This window comes from Charadrius vociferus, unplaced genomic scaffold (genome assembly GCF_000708025.1).
Source record: "Charadrius vociferus isolate BGI_N301 unplaced genomic scaffold, ASM70802v2 scaffold1196, whole genome shotgun sequence".
NCBI lineage: Eukaryota > Metazoa > Chordata > Aves > Charadriiformes > Charadriidae > Charadrius > Charadrius vociferus.
The window spans coordinates 238,956-253,535 of record NW_009648977.1 but is presented as its reverse complement, the minus strand read 5'-3'; the positions used below and the strand labels follow the sequence as shown (position 1 = coordinate 253,535).

General features: G+C 37.2%; 1 protein-coding gene across 1 annotated transcript in view; it reads left to right on the top strand.

Annotated features, from left to right (window-relative positions):
• The window catches only part of CLEC16A (C-type lectin domain family 16, member A), a 76,801-nt gene that overhangs the window by 31,187 nt on the left and 31,034 nt on the right, over positions 1–14,580 (top strand). The window contains 6 exon segments of the mRNA XM_009887744.1: positions 2,253–2,375; positions 4,050–4,159; positions 4,638–4,682; positions 6,118–6,168; positions 8,496–8,624; positions 12,399–12,519. Coding sequence (XP_009886046.1) covers positions 2,253–2,375; positions 4,050–4,159; positions 4,638–4,682; positions 6,118–6,168; positions 8,496–8,624; positions 12,399–12,519 — 579 coding nt within the window.

Here is a 14,580-nt window from a genome sequence, read left to right as displayed (position 1 = left end):
TCTTCACTGTCTTTCACCAGCCCACTCCTCTTGTGTGCTGGAATAGACTGCTTTCAGCCCTGGGGGCCACAGAATCCGTGCCTCTATGTCTCGAAGAAGAGGGGTTTTACAAGCGCTGATTCACTGCCCCTGTTTGATGCAGGAGCAGAATGCTGTTCTTTAACAGCTCAGAGCTGTACAGCCGTTCCTTTCTACGCCAAATTCAGTATCAGTCACGTACGGTGCCTCAGGAGTGAGCTGGAGCCAATGTTTATATCTGAATTCAGTGTAATGCAAGAGATCTGTCTGCTTACAGACTTTCTCAAGGTATGAGTCAATAGTTTTCTTTTACAGAAGGGCATTAAGGTCTCTCTCCAAACATGGAGAGGCCAAGTTTTTTCCCCAGTTTCAGGAAGTAACATGTCCAAGATCTGATTATCCGTTTACTGTCTATTTGGCAGAGATGGTAAATGCTCTAGTGAGCACTTGAATCAGTTCAAACAAACAGGTAATGAATGGGAAATTTGGGTTGATTTCTTGTGACTGAATGCAACACAAGCTTGTCCTCTCTACACCATAGGAGAATGAGTTGCAGTTTTCTATTTTCAGTATATTGGCTGTTTCAGATACGCTTCTGATTCTCTAGCTGGTCGGTCTGAATTTCACCTGTCCCCCATGCTACTCATTCTGGCACTGTGGAGAAGGCTACAACAGAACACAGTCAGAAAAAGTGGAATTGCCCTAGCTTAACCAAGAACTTTGGTTTCAGGCCTTGCTTCTAAGGGAGCAGCCTTCTTGGGCTCTGTCACTAAATGTGTACACCCTATTGCTTTTGATTGTGACTCCTTCCATTTGAATACTTAATCTGCATTTTGAATGAGTTTAAAGAAAATGTGCCTGGTTTTCACTGGCAAGAAATATCTGTGTGAACAGGAGGAAAGAATCCCAAGAGGTACACACAGGCAGCTAAATAGATTTGTTGATCGTGTCAGAGAGATTTTTAATCCTAGAAGGAGCTCTTCATATTTGTTGCCATAGCATGTCTTGTATCTCAAGAATGCAGAACCCTGCATCGATTGCAGGCAGACAACCAAAGGAAAGGTGCTGAGTATGATTTCTTTTGCTACGATTTCAATTTGGCCATTTTGTTAAACTCCTACCTGGTCCTGCCTCATTTGCCCCCGTGTTTTCTTAGTCTCTTTTCTTAATGGTTTTCTGCTGGTTAATGACCATGTCCTTCTGTGAAAGCTTAATCTGCAGATAGGTATTATCTAAGATATTAGTCCTAAGCAGCTGTCCTTTCTAGAAGGAAAACTGTAGCTCTTCACTAAACTGTTAGATTGTTATGATCGTTAATTCTCTGATTGCCCTGGTTCCTTAAATGCTTCCTTCCCTCCCACCCCTTTCTTCATTCTCATCATGACAGAAAGCATTTGTATCCCTGTCATTAATCTTCACACAGACCTTTATTAATTGTTCCAAATACAAATGCTTGGTGAAGAAATAAATGAGATATCACAAATGGCGTTGTTATATAGAGTTAACTACAAGTTCAGGGTTGGAAGAAACTATAAACTGCAAGATAGTCATCTTCTGTTTTATGGGGTTGTTTATTGCCATTCTTTAGAACAAGGGCAGGGACATCCTCAGCAATCTCTAACTATGTTTTGTTCGAAGAGGTCTTACAGTAACTAGTCTATTCCAAGAAATAACTTAGATATTTAAGAGGAATAGTTTGAAGAAAGTAGCTTTGGTTTCTATATACAATTCAGTCAGAATCTGTGATTTGCGTTGGGGAGGGTACTAAATAAGAGGGTACTATTTACAAAACAAAATTCCTATTTTTTTAAAACATACATGAACTGATCACTTAGTACCAAAGTGGAATTTAAAATCAGGCTTTTGTCTTTTTCTCTTTAGCCTTTATGCTCTTCTGATGTATGGCTTGACTTTGATTTGATTTGGATGGAAACAAATAGTCTGAGAATTCGACATGCCGTAAAATGGTTTGGATGTCACCAACCATTTTGGGATTTCAGTGTCTTCACTCAGTAGGCTCCATCTAAGGCTGAGATTTTTTTCAGTGATACATAAATGTCTTTAGTCTTTCTTTATTCCTCCTTTTCCTTCTAATACAAATTCAAAACTAACTTGCCCAGTTTTGTATTATTAATTGCACTCTTCTGAGAAAACTGCTATGATCTATTAAATACTTTTATCACAGCATACCCCTGTTTTCTAATTTACCTTTCTTCCTTCATCCCCCACAAAAGGAATTGACCCAGTCAAACTGGAGAGAATTCAACTTCCAGCTCAACATGCCGAAGAGAGAAATTCATATAATCATGTACTTGCAGAAAGGCTCATCAGGATAATGAATTATGCTGCACAGCCAGGTATCACTTTTCCAATATTTGTTTTCTTGCCATGCTGAAATTTTTGAAGATAAAAAAAAAAAAAGCCACCTAGTCTCTTGTCTTTGAGGGGAAAGCATCTGTTTAGCCTGCTCTTCAATGAACAACAAGCATATGTGGTCTGTGAAAGATATCTATGGGGGGTTTGTTGGTTGTTGATGAACCAGAAACTCTGGGTTTCTGCTGAATAGTTGCTTTTATACTTAGAACTATACAGGGATCTGTTGTCTTAATTCCTACTTTCTGTGTTTTTGAATAAACAAAAATGATGAGATGTATGGTGATCTCAGCTTAATTTAGGATTTTGTCCCAAGAGTATGTTCTGTGGCACCTTTGCTTGTAAAAGTAATTTCAGTGGAGTGGTCTTGAAAACTGTATGGTGCCCTTTGCTTAGAGCAGTCCTTACTCTCTAGAGGTGATAGCAAACTTCCCCTTTCTTTTTTTTTTTTTAATTGCAGATTGTATTTTTAGTTCTGAACTGTTTTGCAGAAAAAAAAAACCAACAACGTTTTCTTTCCTGGCTTCAACTTTTTTTGTGAAATGAGGGATACAGGCTCAGTCACCTATTCCATGGAAACAAGATTTTGGTTCAAGCCACAGCTCTTCTCCCTGCACTTCCCCTCTTAAAGCTTCAAATGAGTAGAACTGTTTTTCTCCTGAAACTGGCGCACTATCAAATTCCTGATTGTCTGCAGAATAAAATCTAATGCTTATTTGACTCACAAGACTGATGTACAGAGTATTAACTTGTTATGCTGATGTGCCAGTCACAGATTAAAGGCACATTTACATATAAAGAGTTTGTACATACTGCAGAAGGAAAGAACGCAAGATGAGGAAATGCATTTATTTAAACAAAAACACTTCTGAAGAGGGGTGGAAATAATGGATTTTTATTAAGCGTGCCAAATGCTGTGTAGGACATCTCCTTTTCTTTTCTTTTTGGGGGTACTGATCTTTGTCTGTATCTTTAGTTTCTGGCAGCATAGTGCTGACTTGTAAAATAGTAGATGGGGAGTTGGGCTCAAATGGTAAGATGTCTGTCTTTCTCTTGGGTGTATTGTCTTAGTATCAATCACCGAGCTCAGACTGATATTTTTTTTTATTATTTTTTTAAATCTTTCTGAAACTATAAGCTTAAAATATTAAAGCATTCTTTCACTCTAACTTCTCTAGATTTTCACCTCCAGGCTGTATCTGAATCCTCTGGACTGTTTTTTAAGGGAAAGCTATGCCTTATTAGTATGCTATATACAAAACTTCCTTTCATCTTATACCTTTATCCATGCCAAAAGTCTGTGATTCTCTTGTAATTTTTGTGTAATTCAACCTGTGCTTCAGATTGATAAGTGCATTGTTTTTGGCTTCTTTTGTAATAGTATTAATCTTTATTGCCTTCTTATTGCATGGTTCTGCTTTAAATTTTCTTCTGTTTTGAATTACTCTTTCAGTTCTTTTTTTTTTTTTTTTTTTTTTAATAACCATCAGCATTGTAAGCCAGTGTCAGCACTCATCCCTGACAGATAGGGTGTGTATGATAGAGGAGCAGAGTTTGACAATTGCAGAGGACAGTTGAAACACTTAAGAACATCATGGAATGAGAAAAGCAATACTTAAACTGCTACTATTTTGTATATTGAAATTTTCTTTTCATAGATGGAAAAATCCGTTTGGCAACTTTAGAACTTGGCTGCCTGTTGCTGAAGCAGCTTGTGTTTTCTAAAAATGGCAGCATCATAAAAGATGTTCACCTTGCTTGCCTTGAGGTGAGTATTTTCTTTCAAATTACTAGTCTCAGCATTACTTGTCTTTGAGTCTTGTAGTATAGTTGAATAAATTTGTTTCATTTCTGATTGCAATAAGCATAAATGTGAAATTTGACCTTCAACAGCATCTTTCCACTGACAGCTTCGTGCAGTGAAAGTAAAGAATCGGTACTCCGTTCTGCTATTTAAACTCTTAACTTCTCAAGCTGGGTTATGTTTAATTTTCTCTGTGAAATTTGTATGTCATCCATCCCAAAAATGTAAAGAAAAGTGCTTTGAAGCTAACAAGCTCCCATAAGCTGTATTTCCATGAGTGCAAGGACTGTGTTCTTTCAGGTTTTGGGCTGAAGGCTATGAGTATGGGGATACTAATAGACAGTCTCTTCTGTATGAGGTTTTAGGTGGGTTTTTTTTACATGCAACTTGTGAGTAAATGGTGCATTTACTCCCTGAAATGTAGTTATTTTATCTGTTCTAGGGTGCAAGGGAAGAAAGTGTTCATCTCCTCCGTCGTTTCTATAAGGTATGTATGCAAAATGCTTTAATAAAAAATCCTTTACTTAATGTGGAATTAGAAGCAAGTCTGCAGTCCAGTCTCTACATGGTGCCCAAGGCAGTACTTTTTTTAACATGGAAACTACATATATTTGTGATAGAGAAAAAAGTGTTTCGTTGAAGGATTCCTCTCCTTTCCTGCCCTTCCCGTGCCACATGGACATACATCACAAAAAGGTCGTTAGAAGTCTCACAGAGTTTGTACTGGAGGTCAAGTTAGCAGTCGTGCTTTTGTTGCAACTGCGATGTATTTCATGGAACAGAGCCACACTATTAGAACATTTCTGGGATTTTACGGTTGACACTAATATGGAATGTGTTTCTTTTTGGCATTACTTTTTCTTTGTGTCTTATCTGAAATGATGATCTAAAATTTTACTTAATCTTTTTTTCTTATTGTAGACCTCTGCAGCTTTTTGCATTTTTTTTTTTTATTGTATTGTAACCAATGGGAGAAATAAAACTTTTAGCCCTAGGTGTTAACTTCTATATAAGGAGTTGTAAATCCATGACAGATTTCAAGTGTCTAAAATCTCTTCCTGTTTTTGTTGGAATTCTCTTGAATGTTTTCTCGATGTGGCTTACAAAAAATAAGTAACTTGTGGTGGGTTGACCTGGGCTGGCTGTTGGACATCCACCCAGCCGCACACTCACTCCCCTCCACACGGTGGAGGGGCAATATAAGATGAACAAATCTTGTGGCCAAGATAAAGACAGGGAGATCACTTACCAATTAGCATCATGGGCAAAACAGACCCAACAGTGAAAATTAATTTATTGACAATTAAAATAAATTTAGATAGTGAGAAAGAAAGACAAATTAAAACAACACCTGCCCCCCCAGTCTTCCCTGTCCTGAGGCTCAACTTCGCTCCTTCATTCCAGTTTCTTCTACCTCTCCCCGTGCTGGGTGGTGCAGGGGGGATGGGAAGCGGGGTTTAGGGTTAGTCCATAACAGTTTGTCTCTGCTGCTTCTTCATCACACTTTTCCCTTGCCCCACCGTGGGTCCTCTCCTTCATGGGCTGCAGTCCTTCAGGAAGAAAAACCGAAACGCTTCAGTGTGAGTCCTCCACAGACTGCAGTTCCTCAGGGCATACCCGCCAGCTCCCATGCTGCAGTGTGGGTATCTGCTCCACCATGGCCCTCTCCACAGGCTGCAGAGGAATCTCTCTCCCTTTCTTAAACGTGTTTTCCTAGAGGTGCCATCAGTGTTCATGCCCTGCGCTGGAACAGGCCGGAACCGGCTGTGTGTGGGCCGGGCAGCCCGGCCTGCTCCTCACAGAGCCCCCCGCAGCCCTGCCAGCACCGGGGCACCCACACCCTGTACATAACTAGGCAAAAACAAGCGTGGCTCCGTAGCCGTAAGGATTCATGGTATGTCCATGTCCCTTCTTTTTGAAAGGGAGAAGAAATTTTTCTGGATATGTTTGAAGATGAATACCGGAGTATGACAGTAAGTGCCACCCTTTCCACCCTGCCAAATCCTCAGACCCAGACACAACACAGGAGCGAGATCAAGTACTTACTTGTAACTGCTGAGTATGCTGGTATCTTTATTTCCAGGAGTAGAATAATAATATGTGGGTGGGTTTTTTTTGTCTCTGAGGAATTGTGTCTATACTTACATAAATCGTTTATGTGAAATTTCACAGCTCTTCATTAAATTAAAGCCTGTTACTTTCTGAAAGCAAGTATACGAAAATCCTGAGAAATGAGACATTGGATTGATTTTTTTTTTTCTAGTTACTAAACAGTGTGAAACTCTTCCTGTATTTTTCTGAAGCCCAGCAAGGTTTCCGTTTTGAGTGGTGCCACTTGCCAGTAACAAACAGGGTTTCAGCGATCAAATACTGGGGCCTTTGTCTCCTCTGGAGAGGTACTGCCTGTGCTGCAGTACTGGTGATGAAAGTTTTAACAGATTACTAAACTTAATCTCAAACAGTTCTTATTTAACTGTAAAGACATTTTAAAACTAATTATTTGTTTCAGTTCTTAGATTAGAATTCAGATAAAAATAGTTTAGGTAGTCAATTACAGGTTTTTTCCGCAGTGGTACAGGGATTTAATGAGCAGCCACTAGTTGTCTTTTTGATAAAGCACAATCTGTAGCTGGTGTGTTACAATAAGTCTTTTAATATGGGCAGCGTCTTGCACATATCTTACCAGCCTAAATAACGGAAGTATTTAGTGAGACACTTAATTTTTAAGTAGCTCAGTATTGCTGTAGTTTTAGCCTGAGAAGTGGCACTGAGATTAGCATCATTTTTTATGTTGCAAGTTCAGTGTACGTGTAGGTTTTTCTGTTATATTGCTATTTCTGAGACGGCTTTTTTTTTTTTTTTTTTTATTTACCATAAAAGAAAGAGCTACACCCTGGAACTTGAACTTTGTTTTCCTTAAAGCATATTTAGTTGCCTAGCTAGCTAGCTGGGCGGGCTGATTTAAGTATTAAGTAACACTGGTGGTGTCTTGTCAGATGAGTTGTGTAAATAACATGGTATGGAGCTTCTATGAAGGCAGAACTATACTTGCGCTGTCTGAATGACAAAGAAATGAAAAAGTTGTGCGTTCAGTAAAGATAGATGAGAACAAGCTCAGAGGAGCAAGTAAATTGAACACTGTAGTCCTTAGTATTTTTGCTTTCAGCAATGAGTTGCCTTTTTTAACTTTCTTCCTCTTTATGATGTAGTATGCTGTTTAAACCAGTGCACACTCATGTGAATTGCATCTGAAGTAGTTATTTGTTAGAAATTTTAGTTCTGTGTTCTCATTTGTTCTCACTGTTTATGTAGATTTTTGTATCTTTCTACACATTGAATTTGTTAATCCAGTGTTTTAGACACTGAGGATGAATTGTTCTGAGACCAGAAAAATTGACTAAAGACTGTTTTTTGAGTTTGTATGTGTGCAAGGTGGCAGCATTTCAAGACTGCCCTGTGAAAATTCTAGGCCCTGTTTCAGTCTGCTTCTTTTATGGTATCTAACCTCATTGCAGGGAGGTTGGACTAGATGACCTTTCAAAGTTCCTTCCAACCCAAACTATTCTATGATTCCATTTTATGACCATGGCAAAGTGGCTGGGAATGCTTCCAGTTATAGTTGGCTATTTTGCAGTGCCCATGTGGCTGCATTTTTCTTCTATGCAGAATACTGCACAAGCTGTGGGGACAGGCTTTTGTATGTTTTAGCCATTCCAGACGGCTTTCTGGCAAAAAGAACCTCATCTCATATGTGTGTGTATATAATAGAACTTGGATGAAATTGCCCAAAGGTATAGAAGTATAGATATTTCAGACATCATTTATTCATGAAAATAAGCAACCATGTAAGGGAGAGACTGTGTTAGTGGCAAGATTCAAGGGAATTGTCTAGCGTGAAAGTTACTGTGTTATTAGAGACTAGAGAGTTCTCTTTGGAGAGAAGAAGATAGGGGAACTTTTTCTTGTGGTTGAAGTAATTACAAATTTGAGTCAAAACTTAAACCTGGCAGACTTTGGTTTTTAGTACTCATGAAACAGCTTTTCTTCTGTAATCTTTCAGAGTTTTTTCCTGTGTTTATTTTCAGTATGGAAACTTCAACAGCGTGTTAGGGAATGATGAGCAAATACAAAATAGAGATTGCATGTAAGGAGCTTAAAATAAGACAGATGGTATCGAAAATTCTCAGAACTCTCTAACAATTCCTTCCTCTTAAAATATGCAACCATGAGTTGTATTTGAAAGTAAAGATGCAAATGCTTATTGTTCTGTTTAGTAATCAATGTTAAAATATTTTTATAGATTAAACCCATGAATGTAGAGTACTTGATGATGGATGCGTCAATCTTGTTGCCTCCAACGGGGACACCACTGACTGGTATTGATTTTGTGAAAAGATTGCCTTGTGGAGATGTGGAAAGAACACGAAGAGTGAGTAAGACTATTTTTCTTAACATTTGTTCATGACAGAATGATGTCAGAGACTTTGAACAATTTTAGAATTTTTAGAATTCCTTTAAAGCTGCTTGATTGGAAGCATCATCCATAAAATCATGAAGACTTGATGAAGACAAACCTGTGTGTAGAGTATATAATATTTACCTGTCCCAGTGGAGAAACTTTTTCTGTACTATTTCTTGTGTCTATTCAATTCAATATGTTCTTGCACTGTGGTTTTAATTTTTTGGACCATGGAGACATCTACATCAAAAAGCATTTTGATGGCACTTATGAATATATTGTCAGTTTCGTTTCGTGATCTGATATTTCAGTCTATCTTTCATTATATTCCTATAGTAAGAATCTCCACTGGAAGGCTGGACGGCTTCATATTGCTTGGGTTTCTAGATAGCAAAAAATATCATTCTAGTCAGGATTGTTCATCCTGCTGTAGTAATTCATGATAAAGATCCTGAGAGTGAGGAAAATAGCAAAATATCTATTTTTATGACACAATCTGTAGAGGTGATATTGACCTGAATAACAACATCAGCGTTCTTGGGATAATCAGTTCTTGGCCCTTATCTGGCAGTGTCCAGTAAGCCTTGCAGTGCCAGTAAGTCTTAAAGATATATTACTGCATGACATTATTATTTGAAAAGTGCTGTTCTTCAGGTAGCTTTGCATTTGTGTAAGTGTATATGTAAGTATGTTCAAGTACTCTCGAAGAAAAAATGTATTTCCAGGAGTCCTTTGAAAACATTTGCTTTCATTACATATTATAAGCCACACAACTTTTGTTATCGCAGCAAGTTGTTTGATAAAGTACAGTGAATTATCTTGAAAAGTACTGTTCTAGAAAGCAAGAATGCTTCCTAGAATTCTCTCTAAGTTATTAAACAGAATGATACTTAGAAATGCATATTAACGGAAACTGACTGCTACATGGCTTTTCATGTGCTAAATAAGGAATATCTTAATTTCTGTTGGTGAAAATTCAAAAATCTAACATTCTTTGGGGTGAAAGGGTCTTTCTCATCAGCAAAAACTCCCAGAATGCTTCCTCGTTGGTCCTCCTTCCCCTGATCGCATTGCTCTGGAGGTTTTATAATTTCTTAGAATTCCTACACTACTTTCTTCCAGCTAGGCTACCTCTCTTAGGCTGGATTGCTGTAACAATATGCTGAACTTCAGGTCTATCTTGTGACATTGCTGCTGCCACTTAACCTGCTGGAGGTCCTTTTTGCTGGCAGTTTCAAATGGATAGTGATTCTATTCTGAGCATCACATGGCATGATTCTAAACAAATTCTCAAGTCCTATTTCACTAGCAAGTGAAGAAGTCCCATACTTTGATTTTTATCATGAGTTCTTAGCTGTTAGAGATCAGATCGTTTTAGGCTCTCACTTCTTCTTTTGCTATAGAAAGTCCCTCTGTGTGGCAATTCTTTTCCTCTTAACTTCAGGCAGAACTCTCGGCAGTCGGATATCTCTCAAGTTATCAAAGGCACATCTCCAAAATCCAGAGAGACAGGCCCTCTGACTTCAAACATTGAAATGACCAGAAGTTGTTAAGCTGCTTTCTGAAATCAGCTATTGCTGCTTGATCAAGCCTTCTACCCAGTATCAGATGCTCTTCTGAATTGTTGATTGTTCAGTTACGGCTTGTTGGTTGCATCTCTTCCTTCTGATTTCTATAGTCCTAAAGATGGTACTGCTTACTGGTCATCTAGAATGATGCAAACTCATTTACGTGCTTATTTGGGAAGTAATGAACAGTATGGGTCTTGAACTCTGCACCTTGGAGTACATAGTAAGCAAAGACTTTGAGAGAAGGCTTTGAAATACCTGTGAGAATGTGATTTCTCTGCAAATTGCTGTTTCTTTGCATGTGGTATCTGTGTGTAAATGAAGGAATCGGGGCAAAGTATAGCTCATCGTAATGCATAGTTTTTTAATGTAGATAGCAATTCATGTTTGTTCGTACTTAACCAAGATAGCAGAAATCAGCTGAAAAAAATTCTAGGCCACTGAACTGCTGCTGTTTTATTGAGATCTAATAAAATGTTACAGGAAGTCACAAATCACATGCTTTTGGGTATATGTTGATATTGCTATCAAACTGAGGGCTATCAGTATTGTAGGAAGCACAGTGTAGTTCCCTTTTCATCTGATGCTCTTAATTTATTTTTTTTCTTGCAAAGGCTAAAATTCTAATTTTCTTTCCTACTCCTGTAGATTATTCTACAGTAAATGTGATTACGTGTTTGGAGATGAGTGACATTAGTTTTATACGGAATGTATGCCAGCGAAATTAATGCTCTGTCTAGAAGATTGAGGGTAAAGTAAGTGAAAGCAGGCTGAGTGATGGCTGCCGTCTGAATTAAAAAATCTTGGGTTTGACTTGTGGGTTACCAAAAATGCAAGGATGTTGCTGTTCTTGATTGAATTTGGAAACTTTTAAACCAAATACCACGAATTTTCCTTGAAGTATCTGGTAGTAAAACTGCTTTATAGTAATCCTATTTAATTTCAGTAAATCCACAGTACATTAGAATACAATCTGCCTAAATGGGAAAGATCATCTCCCATTATAAAGAGACTCTGTTCTTATTCATAAGGTAGTGTTAATACCATATTTTTGTTAGATACCCTTGACATTCTTTGCTCTGAATATTGCCCTATTAGATTTCAGCAGCATACCAAATTCATCTGCTCTGGTGTCAATTCATGGAAGAGACAGATATGTGACTTCCTCCTTTTCATCCTTGTTCTACCAGAAGTTTCTGAAAGCACCACCAGTATGATAGCTGACCAAGCACTCATGTTTCTCGTTAATGGGAGCCACAGTTCTGTTGATTTTTAAAAACAGAGGGGTGAAGGGTTTTGCCTTAAAAGCAGTTTAGATTTGTTTTTCCTAATAATTCCAGCAATGTGGGAGTTCCTGGGCACTGCAGCTGTTCCATGAATTTGATGCTTTTACTGTAAGGCAGCAGTTAATTTACAGTATGCCACAGAAGTACTATGTAGGAAACTGTTTTAAAAAACAAAACACCAGAAGTAATAAAAAATGATATATTTTTTTTTTTCATTTGCTGTACTGAAAATACAGTTCTTGTAGTGGAAAAGGATTATAAATGGTGCCTTTCGAAACGTGGCTAATAAAATTATGATTGTTCTTTGGCACTTTATCTAGTCTTTACATACCATATGTCATTAATTTCTAAATCAAAACAAGAATATTAATTCCACAGAGCAGCTGTTGAAAGTTCCTTGGGAGTGGTGTGTCTTTCAGGATGCTTTGCCCTGATGTAGATCTTCTGAGAATATAGATGAAGTTATTACTATTTTAAGTTCAAAATGTGAGAGTCTGAAGGTCGGTTTTGTAGTTGTCTGTAGCGTACAGGTATCGTAAATATTAGCCTTAAAATAATGATTTAAAAAAAAAAAACAACACAAGATTGTTGTTATTGCTTAAACAGCTCCTGTAAGCATTTGCCTGTCAGTCACAATCTGTGTAAGTGTGCTAGTGGGATAAGAGCTCTGCTGCTTCTACTTCATTGAAAATAAACAGCATGTTTCGACTTCTTCCATAGTCTTTAACTAATTTTGAAATTACATTCTATTTCTCAATTTAAAAAGTAGGTTTACTGCATGACAACAAACTCAGAGATTGTAAAAACAAGTATATGTTTGTAAGATTGTGTTAAAATATGTAATACTGAGTGCAGCAAGATTTTAATATTCTTTTTTTTAATTTCTCAAGGCAATCAGAGTTTTCTTTATGCTCCGTTCACTGTCACTGCACTTGAGAGATGAGCCAGAAACTCAGTTACCACTCACAAGGGAGGAAGATTTGATAAAGACAGATGATGTTCTTGACTTGAGTAAGTAGTCCCTCAATTTCCCAAATAGTCTATGGAATGGAAAAATTGCTGGCTTTTTTTTTTTTTTTCAAGTTAAAAACCTTAAATATAGTTATCTATTTTGTGTAATTGACTACCAGGGGTGATTTTATGAAGTTTGTCTTCTACTGGATTTGGAACACTTCTTGTGGTTTTGGGGGTTTTGTGAGTGTTTTTGGTGTGGGGTTTTTGTTTGGTTTGGTTTGATTTGGTTCTTATTTTAAAGAGACTGTTAATAAGTATTCCAGGGTTTAAATATTAGCACATAAAAATATTTGGAGTCCTTCATCTGTTTTCCTGGTATGTTAGTTTCCTAAATGAACTGATCATAGTGGGATTTTCTTCTATTCTGCTTTTACCTATCCAAAATGCACTTAACCCATTCATGAACTTTGATACCAGAGGTAATTACTCCAACAGCTACACTGTGCTGTTTTACGAATGCTGGGGTTTGGTCGTCATCATATCCCCCTGTCCCTGCCCTGGAGGAGTTGTTCTTCCTATTTCTTCTGTCATTTCAAAGTTTGAGTATGGAGGCTTTTACTCCCATGGTTGAACAGGATGCTGAGCTATTCCTAAGGGGAACCAATCTGCAATGTCCAGGATGACTTTGTGATATTAAGTAGTACTTACTATGAAGTAAAGGCAAAGTTCCTTCTTTCTGCAGTATCATAGAATACTACTGCACTCTCCATAATGGAGAAGCAAAAATTTGGAAGGAATAGAATCATGAAGTATGCTGTTTTTCTGCAAATTCAATATACTTGTGTTCATTTAAATATTAAAATACACATATCTAGATGACTTTACATGTTAGTAAGCAGTACGACTTGTAGAGTAACTCTGGCCTAATTCATAAATCTGTAGTTTTACTGTCTCCAGCACTGACATTGTTTAAGAAACAGTGACTTGACATACTTCAAGTTAATCTTACGATAGTGTCAGACATTTGCTTTTTGTTTAAAGGTTTAAAATATTTAGAGAAATGTGCTTTTAGGCTAGAATTGAAAAGAAAATGCATAATAATATAAATACTATTAATTCCATTTCTTGTAATCAAGACAGAATAATTTGGTGTATTGTTGTTAGCTGATAAGTAGTTAACTTTCGTTCAGGCAGTTATCTTATTAGGAATGTGCAGGTACCATTCGTAGCTTTAGAGGGCGTGTGATTGCTAAAATACAGTATATGTATTTGCTAGGGGTTTAATTTTTGATGTTTCTTTTTCTCACAAAAGAATGAAAACAGTGCTTAATGTTTCAAACAGTATATTTTTTTATTTTCTTTGTTTAAGTGCTTGTTGATCTTACTCAAACTAAAAAAAAAGGCAGTTGGCTTAGTTGCCTTAGTAGATGTTATGGGATTATGTCCAGTGTCTCAGAGACCTTTTTCTGCATCAAGTCCATCAAGAGTATTAATTACCTGAGTGAAGGGAAGACACTGAAGTCAAGTGAGCTAAGCAGAAGTTTTGTGATAACAGAGCTGCTGTGCAGTAGCTTAATGGATAAAATCCAAATTAAACCTTAAACAAGTAAATTATATTTCAAAATTAAAATGTGTTAAATTTAATTTTTAGAAATTATGTGTGTCTGCAATGCTGAAAATGTCAGAGAACGCTCTCTCTAGCATAACATTCAAGCCACGCATCTTAGAACAGTGAAAGGTTTTGAGAAAAAACTCATTTATCTGTAAACGTGGAAAGAATGCTATCAAAGCAATTAACTGAACTTGTAAAAATATACAAGCTGTAGAATAGGGACAGGCTTTTCCTAAGTAAATGTAAGCATTAGGGTACAATAGATGAGAAGCATTTTTGGTAGCTACGTGGCCGATAGCATGGAAGACTGACAGTAGTGTCATTGCAATTCCTTTTTGTTGAATTTCTGTATTATTTAAAAGATTTAAGAACATCTACAGGGAAAACACTTCTTAAAATGTGTTTTTCAGTAGTTGTATTCTGTCCTCTTCCTACTGGTATTGTTTTGGCTTGGTGAATTAAGCTGAATGAGCTTAATGCAAACTTGTTACTTTTGGTCTTTCCCT